Source organism: Chiroxiphia lanceolata, chromosome 9 (assembly GCF_009829145.1).
Source record: "Chiroxiphia lanceolata isolate bChiLan1 chromosome 9, bChiLan1.pri, whole genome shotgun sequence".
Lineage (NCBI taxonomy): Eukaryota > Metazoa > Chordata > Aves > Passeriformes > Pipridae > Chiroxiphia > Chiroxiphia lanceolata.
In genome coordinates, this window is record NC_045645.1 from 31381443 (window position 1) to 31396537 (window position 15095).

Consider the following 15095-nt stretch of genomic DNA (forward strand, 5'->3'; position numbering starts at 1 on the left):
TTCAAAGGGTTTTCCTTCAGAGCTCCTCCACAATCAAGAGCCCTTTCCGTTGGGCTTATGAAGAAGCTGATGGGGAGGTATCAGAAGTAGAAAAGGCCTTGACTCTGTGCAAGCCCTGCTCAGCAATAACAAAACCATCTCTATCCCATCAACACTGTTTCCAGCACAAATCCAAACCACAGCCATGCCAGCTGCTGTGAAGAAAATTAATTCTACTCCAGCCAAACCCAGTGCAGGGTGTTGCTCAGCAGAATTGCTTAAGGAGGTTGGTGACTCGTTCCACCCCACTTGAATGCAGCTCAGAGAGGATGCATCATCACCACTGTTCTCCTCAGGAATTGCTCCTTGGTGCAGGCTGGAAGGGAGTAGAGGGTGGAGTTCAGCCTTTCAAGTCTTCCTGAGCTGAGCCTTGCTTTCAAGTTGGCCTTCTTCTTTCCATCCAGCGTGTGATGGGAGCTGGAGTATATCCTCTCTAAAACTCAGAACCAAAAACCCACTGAAGAATCAGCAAAATTTTTTTTGTTGTTGTTGGTATTAAAAATTATTTTATATCCTGTTTCAACTGTCTTTACACCAATGGTTGAAAGCAGTGTTTGGTCTGTGACTTTGCAGGAGGTAAGTTTATTTGTGTTTGTGTGTATCAGTGGTGTTTGTCCTTTTTGGAAATGCAGTATCCTCCTTTTAACAGTTAACTCGAGCTCACCAGCCGCCTTTTGTAACCAGAAGGAGGAATTTGGGAAAGAGGGATCTCTTACTTTACGGATTGTAGAAACCGAGCAATGCGGAGGAGAAGGAAATGGTTGTCATAGTCAGTAATTTAGTGGTGTGGAGAGAAGGGCAGGAAGCTGTCTGTTTACACCAGGGACAACTAGCAGGTCTGACTGGTTGGCTGATGCCAGGTTACAAAATGCTGCCTGGGATGTGAGTCCTGCTGTAATGAACCAGCTCCATCTGTTGAACTTCTTGTCATTGCGAGCGTATTTCATAAAACCCTGTAAATATTTCAGAGCCATTGGAAATAGTTTGCTACACATGAAAAGCACTATTTGCTATTTCTGTCTTTACTGTGTCACGTTAGGTTTTATTTAGAGTTAAGCAGACGTAAGAGTTTCCTCCTGAGGAAGGAGGCAGTTTCTCACTGCTAGATCTGGGGGGGAGGAGCTGGAAAAGACAAACCGTCTCATCGGGCATTCTGCCCTGCGTGGAAGGAGAGTAAAGGTGGCCCTGTGAGAGGCTCTCATCTGGACTAAGAGTATGGTGAATGGGCTAAAAACATCTCTTAGCTATTGACCGGATGCCCAAGGTAAGAGATCTTTGCCTTATCCCAATGTGCCATGTACGTTCTCATTTAAGAGGAGGATAGCGCATTTCCAGCATGGAGCTTGCTTACACACTTGTCTGCCAATGCAAAGCAGGAACTCTCAACTTCACACTGCAGCTTGCTTTGCAGACACTGAAGCTTTTGGCAAAGGCATAGCAGAAATGTTAAAGCCAACTGGGTTATTTTGTGAAAGTCTTAAGAATTTGCTGCTTTCTCCTTCTAAGCAACATCCCTATGGAAAGGTACCGGTGCTGCAGCACCTGGCAGCAATACTGTCCTGATCTGCTCTCAGGTTTTATGTGAAGCCAGGTCTGACAGCTGCCTGCTGGCAGAGCTGTGTCTATAAAAGCCAACATTTCTAAGGAGGTCTGAATAAAATACAGGAAAAAAGACGTTAGAGATGATGATGATGATGATTGACTGCAATTTGGTTTTATGCTTTAAAGTTTATATTATCCTTACAGAAGAATTTTACTTTTAAAAATTCCCTATCCCACACAGGCTACAGTGCAATTAAAATAAGAAAGATCCCCAAAGTTGTGTGTCTTTTAGCAGTGATTATCTTAACTGTGCTAAGATAAAGGCATTTTACTTAGAGTTTCTGTACAAAACAAGTTATTCAAAGTATAATCTTTTGGAAGGGAAACAAACTTACTTTCCTGTACAGGGCAGTGCCTGGTCTAGTTGCACAATAGGCTCACATTAAGGAGAGAGAATTTGTAGAAGTTCTGCTTCCTGCCGCAGAGGAAGTTCCCACATAGAAGAGACTTCTTTAAGCATCCTCTTAGAGCTCTACTTGTCCTGTTTTTGTTTAAGCCGAGCATGCAAAATCTGCTTGCAACAGAAATGAAAATTGCAGTTTCATGGTGGTGATTTTGGAGACAAAAAGTATCTAAGCACAGCTGGTAGGCAGGAGAAAGTGAAAACAGGTGAATAATGTGCTTATGCAAGAAATCACATTTTGTAGGAATGTGTTCACTGAACAACTCTTGGAAATGTTTTTGTCTTAAGTGCTGATGTATGCTGACTTTTATTGTTTTGTCTTGGAGAACATAACTTACCTTTCAAGTGAGAAGAGGTCCTTTTTGAAGTCTCCGCATGTAGGTTGCTGCTCCTCCACCTACGAGTTTCCATATGAATGTGGTGTTTTTCCTTGAATTTCCATAGTGCACAGATTCCCTTTGCAGCCTGTTTTGGTGTGAAAGATACACAGCCATTTTGTGACTGAAGGCCAGCCTAGTTTTTTCCTCTCTTAAAATCCATTTGAGGAGGGCACCTCTGTCTGTCCCACCTGGCTGTGTTGTTCTGAAGATGAGGATTAGTATTTGATGTTGGACCCCTGGGAGTTCACTGACCCACAAGCATCTTTTGATGCTTGGTTCTGTTTCTCAGCTGTAGAACAGTCACTGAGACTGATTTTTAAAACACCTGAATTATTATTCTCATTATTATGAAATATCATTCTCCCGTGCACTTCCCTTCTGTGGTTAGTGCTCCATGGAGTCGTTTCTGCCTGTGTGGAGTGGGCAGGGAGGGCAATGCAGCGAGGGCCTGGAGTACTCCATTTGGTGTTCCCCTCACAGCCCACTCGCAGGTCCTGGGCCCGTGCTCAGGGATGAACTCCCCTCTTCCCCCTGGCACTCTGGCTCAGCAGGTTTCCTGTAAAACACACACTGGTGTCATTGGTGTGAGTTACAGAGGAGGGCACAAATGGCAGTACAGGATATACGAGCTGTAGGGGCTTCCAGGCTAAATGCTGTGCTCTGCTGGTTCTGCAGGAGATGGGAAGTTGGCACTATATCATCTACGAAATGGACTATTTTTATGGATCCCTGCAGACAGAATTTTGTAAAGTGGAGTAGGACAGCTTTCTACTTCCGATTGGAAACATTATGAGTAACTCTTAATTGGTCCCTGTTCACTGCTGCTGGGTGGGATTTTATCTGACTAATTTCTTTAGATGATGAGCAAGCAGAAACCAAGTGCTTTTGTGAAGAGGTCTGTGTTTACTTTTGACAGGGAAGTGCTACAATCAGTGTGTCACTTGGTGACACAGACCATTGGGATGTAAGTGAAATAGCTGCATTTGCACTGCTGGCTTAATTCACTGTTGTTTCCCAGAGCAGCAGCCCTGTCTGAATGTGCACTCTCGCCTTCTCGGTGTTTTACGCACACAATGCACTCTTTTATTGCTCTTCAGTATTGATAAGGATTAACTTCCTTTCCTGGTTGTTCCTTTCTTTCTGCAGAGGGAAAACCGCAGGCTCCAAGAAGCAAGCATGAGGCTGGAGCAGGAGAACGATGACCTTGCTCATGAGCTTGTCACAAGCAAGATTGCCTTACGGAATGACTTGGACCAGGTAATGCTGACACAGATGGGCCCCAGATCAGGCTTGGCAACACCCAGTTTTAGGAACCCAGCTTTGTGCTCCACTGAGAGTATAACACAGCATTAAAAGTGTAATTATTTGTGCCTTTATTTTCCTGACAGCCTCACTCGTAGTTGCAGTCAGCTGGATCTTCCACATTCAGTGGTGTCTGGCCAACACTGACTGCACCTCCTCTGCTGGGGTTTGCTTAGAAAATGTAAACCATAACCTTTAGGCACATACCACAGAATGAACATTTCCTTGAAAAAGGCATCACATACTCCTTGAAAGACTAGTTTCAAGGGAAGTTGCCTTGCAAAATGTCTACGTGGATCTGTTTTTCACAGTAGTTTTAGTACAGCCAACAAAGCTCAGAGATAATGAAGTGGTAGGGCACCAAAAATTAGAAGGGCTCCTGTGTGTTTGTTGATAACTGCTCTTGTTCCCTGTGAAGACAGGAATGTGGAGGGCAGCAGCATTCAGAGCCCTTTGCCTCAGAGATGGTTTTCAGAGAACTACACATTCAGCCCTCTCTTTCTGAGGTGTTTTATGTGGTATTGATAAATGCTGTAACAGCTGTTGTTAAGGTACTAAATAAAGAGGGCCAAACTCCACCACATCTTGTGATTAGTCCCTTGCTGTGGTACCTTTTATAATGTAAAATCTTTGCCTGCAAGGGCCTCTCAGTTGGATTTCCCACCGGTATTTGGCTTGCTTTATCTAACCTCAGAACTGTAAACATCATTGACCACAGTTGTGCAAGCTGTATTTCTGCTTAGGCAGATCCTGGACAGATAGGCTCTGCTGATTTGGATCCATGGGATTCTAAAATTTTGAGCTGTCTGGGTGAGCACAGAGATGTGCTCTGCATGATGGAGCAGGCAGGCTCGTGTGGAGGCCAAAAGCAATGTGCTGAGGAGCTCTGTCTTCCTGGGAATTCCAGCTGTCCATGCAGCAGCTTTATGTCTGCTGCTGCCCATGATTGTTTCTCCTCAAGTGTCACAACAAGGCTGCCAAGCACATCCCTGTGCCAGTCCAATTCCTTTCTCTCCTGCACTTTCTCAGTCTGCCTGTAGACAAGAGTGGCTCCGTGAAGTTTTCCCACCCCCTGCCTTCATTCCCAGGCACTGCAAGAAAAGCTTTGTGCTACCGTGCTCCTCATCTGCAAGGACGGGACACCAAACACCACTGCAGGTGCTTGGAGAAACTGGAATGCACACATAAAAGGAGGAAGGATTTGCAGTTCCTTTAAAGCATATCAGAAAACGGGTCTTTCATCAAAGATACCCCTGTAATCCCTGAGCTCTTTTGTTTTAAGATGTCAATCTCATTGATTTTCCATTCTTGCACTGCTTGTTTTCCTTTCTCCTATACAGCCTTATACATACTAAGCCGTGCAGGGATCCTCAATCCATCCCTTCAGTTGTGGCCCTGGTGGAGCTGCTTCTGCTGCCCACAATCACCACTAACACCCTCATTAATAATGAACACTGTGGCAGAAAGATAAGCTGATACCACCAGTAGTGGTAGAAAACCAAACTGCATCTTGTAGACAAGTTCTGTATGGTTACTTGTTGTTTCCAATGCCCTTTTCCCTCTTGGATTTTCAGCAAACTCAGTATTATTTGACTGAGGAGTGGTGAGGTGCCCTGTGTATCTCCCCGCTGGGGAGGGCAACACAATATATCCAGACATTGAGAAATACATTTCTCTCCTGGTGATTGGTGAGGACAGTGCTCACAAAAATAAAGCATTCCCAGTATGTGTCACCATAAGCTCGGCCCTTACAGGAAAGGAGAAAATTCCTATTCCCTAGTGCACACACTGTATCAAGTTTCTCCATGTAATACTTATTTGCACTGATAAACAATTTATCTGGTGGTCCTGTTTGTCCTACACTTGTCTTTGCCTGAACACTTTGTAGGGTACAGTGCAGGCACCAAAGTTTTTTACAGTTACCTGTTTTCCCTGCTTACAGATTAAAGAAATGGAATGAGTTATCTGAAGTTACACAGTAGCTAAATCATGCTGCCCTGACTTAGATTAATATTGGTGCCAACAAAAATATTCTGTACATCATTGTTCGCATTAGGACAGAGTATCTGTGCCTATGTGGGCATAGGTAAACACTTGGCCAAAGGGTCCTTTTGCACAGTTTCCCAGTTTCCACAGGGCAGGAAAAGGCAATGCTAGAACCTGAATCTGCAGAATTTCTGAGCTGCATATCCCAGTGTGTTTGTATTGGCACAGATAAGATCTGATTTACACCAGTGTCCCTGATTTTAGGCTGAAGACAAAGCTGATGTTTTGAACAAGGAGCTTCTCCTGACCAAACAAAAGCTGGTGGAGACTGAGGAAGAGAAACGGAAGCAGGAGGAGGAAACTGCTCAGGTAAGGCATTCTCCAGCTTTCCCCATTTAGCTAGGAGATGCAAGCAGAAGGATATGCAGAAAAGTGTGGATGTGTTGCAATTGCAGAAGAGATTTTGTCTTCAAAATGCAGTTGCAATTTAAAGTTTGTAGTGCCAGGGTAATTTTTTTGTTCAGTGTTTTCCTTTACTTGAGCTCTGAATGTTTAGTTTTCCATAGGCTTATCGTCTTCCCAGTATTTAACAGTCATTGTCACTGGCAGTGAGCAGTCGCAGTTAAGGAGATCAGACCTCTTTTAATTATCTAAATGAGGAGCTGGAGGAGCTGTTGCCTTGTAAGAGTCTGTTCTGGATTCAGGTGCTGGATTGCTGAAATAAAGTGTTCCTGCCTGAAGCTGGAAGCAACAGCAGAACAGGGATAAGGGCTGGGAGAATTTTGCTGACTAGACCTGGCCTCATACTCATTTGCAAAATATCTGGTCTTAGTTTTGTAATCCTCTGTAGCTTAACGTGTACGTTTCAAAAGTGATACCCTGACTTTTATTTTTGCCATTTTGTGTTCTGTGGACCATAATGTACCACCATTTAACACAGAGAAAGGGAATTAAGCTACGGGAGAATTCTCTAAGCAGGGATAAAGGGTCACAGTATAGACTTTTTGGTTATCCCTGATACAGTAAGGATTTTTATATTGAGTAAATCAGACGCTGGAATTTGGTGAGCAGTAGCTGTAGAGCTGCTGTAAACACAGTGAGACACAGAGAGAACAATCTGATGATGCATATTGAGAACTTCTGTCAGTGTACTAGGTAACTTCTCTCCTTCACTTCCTAGCTGAAGGAAGTCTTCAGGAAGCAGCTGGAGAAGGCAGAATCTGAGATCAAGAAAACCACAGCCATTATTGCAGAGTATAAACAGGTACCGTTCCAGAGACTCTTTCTTGTATTTCTCCTTTCAGCCTGTTCCGAGAGCTGAATTTTCAGCGTTGCACATCTCATCCTTTAAATAAGCTCCACTACCTCTCAGGCTCTCAGAGAGCAACGTTGTAATTTGTCATAAATCTTTTTGTGGGTTTCCTAATAGTCTCATAATTAGGCAATCAGGAGTAACCTGTCTTTCAGCTAATTTTAGTACTTTTGGGTGAATGCTTCTGTACTCTGTGACATAGTGCAGTAAAAACATCATAAACCAATTCATCCACAAAATGTCCTGGTCTCTGTGTTCAGGTTCTGTATTGAATGCTGCTGGTTTTTTACCATGATCAGCAGCAGTGGACTTGTTAAGGGGGATGCACATACCTGAGTGAGGCAGAATTTAAGTAATGTTTTTTCTAACAAAAATCATTGTTAAAAAGCACAGGTTCTATTTCAGTCCAGTAAACTTGAGATAAGAGGCTGCTTTCTCTGTTTCAGATCTGTTCCCAGCTGAGTACCAGGCTGGAAAAACAACAGGCGGCCAGTAAAGATGAACTGGAAGTTGTGAAGGTGAGAACAATGCCTCTGCATACGGGATGTTTTGGGATACAGACAGAACAAAATGTTAACTGAACTTTAAAGTTCAGTAGCCCCACATGCATTTTTCAGCACATTTAAACAAGGAAGGAGTTTATTTCCTTTCACAGTTCTTTATCTTATATCAGAGAGGGTGAAGCTCTCAGACTGAAATGCATGTAATACTTGGCTTTTCTTTTTCCTGTAAAAATGTAGAGAAAAGAGTATTCACTTGGATGTTTTGATAAACTGGTGGGGAAAAAAGGACTCTCTAGAAAACAAAAACCCACGTGTTGGTTCTCCAGTGTGCACAGTGGAGGGGTTGAAATTGGCCAGATTGGACATGGTTTTTATTTGGTTTTCTGTAATTTAAGCAGAATTGGTTTAAGTAATTGAATCAAATGGCACAGCTTGGGCCATCCCCAGAATTTCCATAGGGTTTGTCTCCCTTCTCTAAACCCCTTACCAAGAACATCTGTATAAGAGGTGAACATTTCCTGATCAGGTAACAATTCCATCCCACTGCTCTGTCACTGCTGAGTAGGCAGAGTTGTTTTCCCTCTGCTGTAGGTTCTCGATTTTTCTTTAGTACTGAATCTGAACTGGATTTGTTGCTTTTTAGTGACTTTTTATGTTATTGCTAATAACATAAATAAAATAATTCTAGGATTGATATTCCTATAATCTGCTGAAATAGCTCAATACCTTGTTTTCATTTGTGTGAGCCAGGCCAGCTTTTTAATCTTCTCAGAGTTTAATTTACTCTCCTGAATCGTGCTGACAAAACACTCGCTGCAAAATGTTACAAAGCTTTGGTAATAAGAGGGCTTGAGTAATTCTAACATAGGAGCAAAGTCTCTGTGATTAGAGAGAGTGTAGTAGGTAGATTTTAGGAATTTTTATACTGGTTAACATACCCCAGAAATTGTTTGTGAACTTCTGAAATTCTTTTCATGCCAAATCGGTAAACTGCAATATTAGATAGTTTGAGATTGAGGCAGTCTGACACAAAAAAGGCTCTTCCAAGAAGCACAACAGCTCCTGTAACATGGATTAAAGGGCTTTCTGGGTATTTCAGGGTAAAGTGATGGCCTGCAAACACTGCAGTGAGATTTTCAGCAAGGAGGGGGCTCTGAAGGTGCCTGCTGTAAGCACAGACAACAAAGGCATTGAAATAGATGATGAGAAGGATGCACTGAAGAAGCAGCTGAGAGAGATGGAGCTGGAACTTGCACAGACCAAACTGCAGCTTGTGGAAGCCAAGTGCAAAATTCAGGTATGTGGAATCCAAGTACAGCAGGGCGGTCACATTGACCTCGTTGTGCTCAGTCCAAAATTACTCTGAACCCTGCAAAAAATTGTTCCAAAAGATAGCACATAAGCGCATGGCTGTATATCTGTGAACTTCCAGAAAAAAAATCTGTCCTAAAAAGAAAAAGAGCAGAGGTTTTTATTTGTTTATCTAAATATCTTGTGCTGTTTCTGCAGTTTCAGTCTGTCTTCTCTCCCCAGTCCCTGGGAGGTTGCAAGGAAAGTGCCGGACTGCAGGGACTGAGTGTGTGGATGCTTTTTTCTTGTTAATTAATTGGTTTTTTATCAATTCTGACCATTCTGCTTTCTCAGGAGCTGGAGCACCAGAGAGGAGCCCTTATGAACGAAATCCAAGCTGCCAAAAACTCTTGGTTTAGCAAAACCCTGAACTCAATCAAAACGGCCACAGGCACGCAAGCCCCAGCACAGCCCCAGCCGCCCCTGCCCCCCAGAGAGGGCAGCACATAGTTCCGGCCACACCGGCACAAGAGCACAAAGAACAACACAGCTGAAACCCTGCAGGGTTCTTCCGGTGCTCCCTCCTCTTGGGGAAAGGACAAAAGGCAGGAGTGCAGGCTTGAAGTGAAATTCTTCGGTGTTTTTCATTCATTTTCTGATGTGACCCTTTTCAAAGGGGGGGGGGAAGTAATTCCTGGTTTATGTTGAATTCTTACTTCCCAGACTGCCTTGCTGAAAGCCAAGTTCTGATACCGTCATACTTTTACACTTCATTTTATATGACTAGATGTTAAATAAATACTTCAAACCTAAGTCTTTTATGCAAGATAAAAATAATTTCAAATTAGTCATGTATTAAAGGTTTTTTTCTTCTTCTGGAGGAAGAGGGAGACTGGGAAATATGAAGCACTGCAGCATAATCTCTCCCTGGAAAGCACAGTGTGCTCAGTCCTGGCTCGTGTGCAGGTGTCTGGGATGCCACAGGCCCTGGGACCATCCCCGTTTATCGCAGCGACTGTGTCCTGCAGATAAGCACTTTTTGTAAAGCTTAGGCCATAGCAGAGATGGGCTTGTGCTCTCCTGGCACAACCCTCATGGGCTTCCCTGACAATCCCTTAGTTTGGATTGGTTTTCCTTCAGAAATGCAAGTAGTGCAGTTCTTTATAGCGCTGTTGTTTGATGGCTGTTTACAGCTCAGCTGGAATTTAACATAAAGTTACCTAGTTCCCTTTTTTTTTTTATTTCATGTTTATACTAAGAATTCCGAGGAATAATTCCTTCCACTGGGATAAAGGGAAAACTGTTCAACGCTCATTTGATGAGAAGGAGAGTGAAGACCTTGCATAGTTTTGACCTTTTGTAAATCCTGTGCAATAAAGGGTAGGTTTTATGAATAAAACTAATGAAAACCTTTCCCTGGGTCTACATTCAAATTCCAAATTTGACATAGAAATGAGGTATCAAATAAAATACCCAAAAGGCTTGTGCTGCACTGAGGAATAAAACATCACAGAAGCAAGATCTGTTTGCTAGAAGTATTTGGTTAGGAAATGCTACATTGGTATTACTTATTTTTTTAAAAACAAGCATTTTCAAGTGGAATACAAACCCTAGACTTTCCTGTGGGGCAAGACTTCTCTGGCGATTCCCAAACCTGTCTGGTTATTTTGTATCTCTTAAGGTAAGAAAGTTTAAAAGCATTTGTTTTGACTGAACATAAAGTGTTTATAGAAATACTTATTTCATGGAAAATTAAAACTATTGCTTGAACTGATGGAATATTTTTTTAATTATACCTGTCATGTCTAAAGATGGTCTTGCAGGTAAATGTCATTGCTGGACTAAAGGTTGTGTATTAATTGTTGCATTTGCAAAATTGTTCCAGGGACATAAGTTCTGTTTTGTTGGGGTTTTTTTAATTCTAAGGAATGCCATACCTTGTCAGTTTTGTACAATAAAATTCAGTGATACCCATCTTGTGCTTTGTTGTCAAGCATAATTGTGAATTATTTTCAACAGGGTAGTACAGATTTAATGTTACCAGTGCCAAAGTAAAGATTCTGAAACGCAGTCAGCTGTTTGAAGTAGAGATCAAAATATAATCAGCATCCTGACATCATTCTATCTTCTAAGAATAAGGGGTTAAAAAATTAGGTATTTTAAAATGTACCTGCAAGAACAGTGATTATCTGTAAATATTAATACAATGAGGAAAAAAAGAGGGGAAACAGAAGGAATTTCTTTTGCAAACGTTAGCAAAGGTCTTTTTCCCTCATGGCTTTTTTGCTCATAATATTTGCATAAATGTTTCCATTCTCTTGTCTGACTAAACCCAGCATTAGTCATTCAGTTACCAGTTCTGCTTCACACATCCACAGATGCGAATCTGAATTTGTAATAAATCTGAAGTGACATTTAAGGATACCTGGTGAACATCTGACTGTTACATTTGAGAGTACTGTGCCCTCCAGTGACACTGGTGGTTTGACAAGTGTCTGAATTTCTCATTTCATTTATCTTTAATCACATGTAGGAGTGGATTTAAAACCTTGACTGAAAAATGCAGTAACAGGAATAGAAAAAATGTGTAATACTGTGATTCCCTGAGCAGATGAGTTAACAGCTCACAGCTGCTCAAAGATCTCACCCCTCCAACTCCCCCTTGTACAGTCCTGTCCCTTGTCCTTGTTACAGCACTTACTGGAGAGGATTAAAAACAGCAACAAAAAAATATGTGGGTGGATTCTCCCTCCCTCCCCCTCGCCCCCAGTTTGCCTTTTCCCAAGTGACTGAGTTTAAATCATCTCAAAGGGTCCAGTGAGTGGAAGCAGATCATGGGAGCGGGACTTCCCCAGTTCATCAGAGAGGAACTGGGAAATAAGCTCCCCACGTTCATGGAATGAGCTTTGAGGCAACATCCCTTTTCTCAGTGTAGGAGCCCTCTGACTTTGGAAGTTGACTTTCTGGAACAAAAGTACGTTTGCTACCTGCTAGCTGTGATGCTTTCAAACCCTGGTAGGATGGAAGCTGGCTTACATCACCTAAAGGAAGTTTCAGAAGGCAATGACATAAAGGCAGTAAATGAATTCCACCTTCCAGCTGTAGATCCAAGGTAGAGTTTGTAGCAGTGGCATTAGGAAGAGTAACATTTTGCTGGAAACCGTGTCTTCTCAAAACTACTCAAAGAGTAAGGAAATAGCTTTATGGCATTTTCTTGGTGAATATTCAGAAACAAGGAAAGGAGTAGGACTGCAGGATTAAACCAAGCAAGCTAAAATTCTGCCTGCTGACTGTAGGTGCTGCAGGAAAGTTTAGCTTCCTGCAGGAAAAATGTGTGTGTGACAGAGCTACCTGCACACTTATTCCCGATGGATCTGTCAGGGAGAGCTGGCTCCTTGTTCAGCTTTTCAGCAGGAAACATCATCAAAGTCTCACTGAAACTCTTATTTCTGTGTGGCACTCCGACAGCTAACAGAGTTTGTAAGTCTGGAGTGATTAACTTTTTTTCCCTGAGTCAGTATTAAACTGTGTGTCCACATCAAACCTTTATTAAAAATAATTTGAATTTTATAAATATATATGTGGAACTAAATCCTATTTTTTAATGTTATTGAGAATGCACCATTCTGAAATTAACCCTTTACTTTGATTAGGGACAAACCTCCAAAGAATATTTTTACTAGAACTGTTTTATGTTGTTGGATTCTAATCTGTTCCTGAGATGCCCAGTATGGTGGGCAAAAAAAGGAAAAAAGTACTTTTTTCACTTTAAACAGTTGTTGTTTTTCCTTTGACTGTAACACTTTACAGGCTAAATGAAGCAAGGCTGATTTAGTTACGTGGTACATCTGTGAGCTAGTCTTGTATTATCTTTGTGAACCAAACATAATATTCTGAAGTAATACGACTTATTTAACTTAGTTTACATTTCTAAATATACCTGGAGAGAATTAAAAAGAAAAAATATAGAAAATATGATGTGTGGAGTTAAGCCAAGAAACTGCAAAATCCCTGAGGTCCATGTGCATTGATGTTCAGTAAAACCAATCTCAGGGAAGGTAGTCAGCCATATAATCAGTACTGCTAGCTGACAAACCCACCCTTGTCCTGCCCGTTAATTAGGATTTAATTTGCTACAGCTGAGTTACATTGCTGCAGCTAGGTTAAAAGTGCTTACAGAGGTAAGCAATACTTTTTTTCCTTGTTAGACATTTTAAAGGACTTCTCTTGGTTGGCCCTTGAAATTTCTTCTAAGATAAATGATCATCTGTGCCATTGTGTTAAAAACAACTCGAAATCAAAACAGTCATTTACAAGGGGAGAGGGAGAGTCAAGAACTGCAAGAATTCAGCCCCTTGACAAAGCATGAAGTATCTCATTGACTTCAGGGTCATGGTGCCACTCACTGACCGAATGTGGCAGTTAAGGAGTAAATAAAAATCTGCATTTAGTGGCACTAAAGTCTCAAAAGCCACATTGGAAGCTACATGCCACACTTTCTCACAGGATCAAGGTGAGTCTGTTCCCTTCCTTCTATCAAGTAGCTGCAGTGAAATCCATGAAACTACTTGTATGTATAGGAGAACTATACCTCTGATTTTGATTTACTGTTAGACTCGGGGATAATTGGCAACTTCTGCATCATTTAAGGCTGAACACCTTTGGCTTTGAAACCAGAAGCACTCTTGCCTTACAGTGCTGGTGTTCTTCCAGCTGCTGGAGAGAAAACCACAGCGAGTGTCACTGATTGCTTGTGAAGAGAGGGCAGAGAGGTTCCCCTCAAGGCTGAGGGGCTGCTGTGGCTGACAGGGACCCTGCTGAAGGGGCTGCTGTGCACACAGCTGGCTGTCCTAGACATGCAAACACAAAGGGTAAACCCAAATTATATTTCTGTCTGTTGTGCTAATATCCTACTGGGAGTTGTCCCATTAACACTAAGGGGAGACACGATGAAGCACTCAAGCTTGGACCTCTCAAGTTTTAGGGTAGGTGCACGTCACAGCTGCCTTTAGAACTGGGCTAATCCACAGATGGCTTTTGGGAAATGCAAGGAATTTGCAACTGGATAAATAATGCTCAGCACTGAGCAAGATCCTATCTTTCCCAAGTCAGAAGTCTACACAAATTACTTCAGGATTGTGACTTAACACGTACAGGTTAATTCTCCAGGAATACAGTCTCTCCGTTTCTCCTGGATTCCAACTGCTTTGCTACTGAATGTATTTCATGCTATTTTTACCTGAAAAAGAAAAAAGATATGGGTAGAGAATTAGGACATTACTTCCTCTTATTTTCTTATTCAGTGGGACTTGCTTTTGTTTAACCTGTAAAGGAATAGACATGTATCTTTGGAGAACTATATCTTATATATAGAATAATATATAAGAAACTGAACAGCAAGGGGATAAATACATTGAAAGGATTTGGTATCATAAATTTCATTTGTGATTTGATACCACCTGAATCCTGGGCTGTACTAATTTCCCTACAGTTTCTCTTATTTTTGTATTTTATATAATACATGGATGGTACTACCAATGCAAACAAGAGCAGATGTTTCCAGATTTTTCTCCAGGTGTCAATTCCCTCTTTCTAGTAATCCCTGGATTTGCATTGCTGCTGACCACCCTCAAAAGCTGTGCCAGGAACTGTCTGGAGCTTTGGGAACTGTTGTTTTCCAGGGAAGAAGATTCCTTGCCTTCTCTGAACAACTGGGAAAAGATGGTACATGAGTACAGAAAAGGGTCTACCCAAGCATGATCCAGCTCCCTCCGTGTCTGCCATTTAGGTGGATTCACTCCAGCCCACTGAAAACAGAGCAGCTTCAAAGCTCTGACTCCATTACAATGAAGTTTTCCAGGTCTGGAATTGCCTTTGTGATCTGTATGTGTGCCAAGTTCACAAATCTTTCTAAAGAGTTAGCAAAAAAAGAGCATCACAGAGAGATCAGACTTTTAACTGAGAACAATTCAGTACTGCCACTACTTGAGTAAATAATCCATGTATTATATAAAGTATGACATGGAAATATAAGTGTAATGCTTGTTATTAAAAGTGCAATTCAATGTACATGGTCACAAAAAATGTTTACTTTTTTTAATTGTTACTGAATTGTTTGGATCAGTACCTTGTTATCATTGTGTTAACAATGCCTTGTAAAATAAATGGAAATGGACAACAACATGGGAATAAGGTGCTTATTTTCCTGAGCCATTTGCTTAAGAAACAGCTTCAATCCCTTGGCAGGAGTAAGCAGCTGCTGTGTCAGGTTTTGTGAT

General features: G+C 41.8%; 1 protein-coding gene across 12 annotated transcripts in view; it reads left to right on the plus strand.

Moving 5' to 3' along the window:
• The window catches only part of RABGAP1L (RAB GTPase activating protein 1 like), a 225841-nt gene extending 210843 nt beyond the window's left edge, over nt 1-14998 (plus strand). For 11 of the 12 annotated variants that reach the window (XM_032697201.1, XM_032697204.1, XM_032697202.1 and 8 more), the window contains 6 exons: nt 3571-3681; nt 5977-6081; nt 6893-6976; nt 7471-7542; nt 8627-8824; nt 9172-14998. In XM_032697201.1, coding sequence (XP_032553092.1) covers nt 3571-3681; nt 5977-6081; nt 6893-6976; nt 7471-7542; nt 8627-8824; nt 9172-9327 — 726 coding nt within the window. In that variant the 3' untranslated portion in view covers nt 9328-14998. Of the gene's footprint in view, nt 1-251; nt 1304-3570; nt 3682-5976; nt 6082-6892; nt 6977-7470; nt 7543-8626; nt 8825-9171 lie in introns of those variants that run through there. The other variant, XM_032697213.1, reaches the window with a different exon arrangement.
• Nucleotides 14999-15095: the final 97 nt, after the last annotated feature.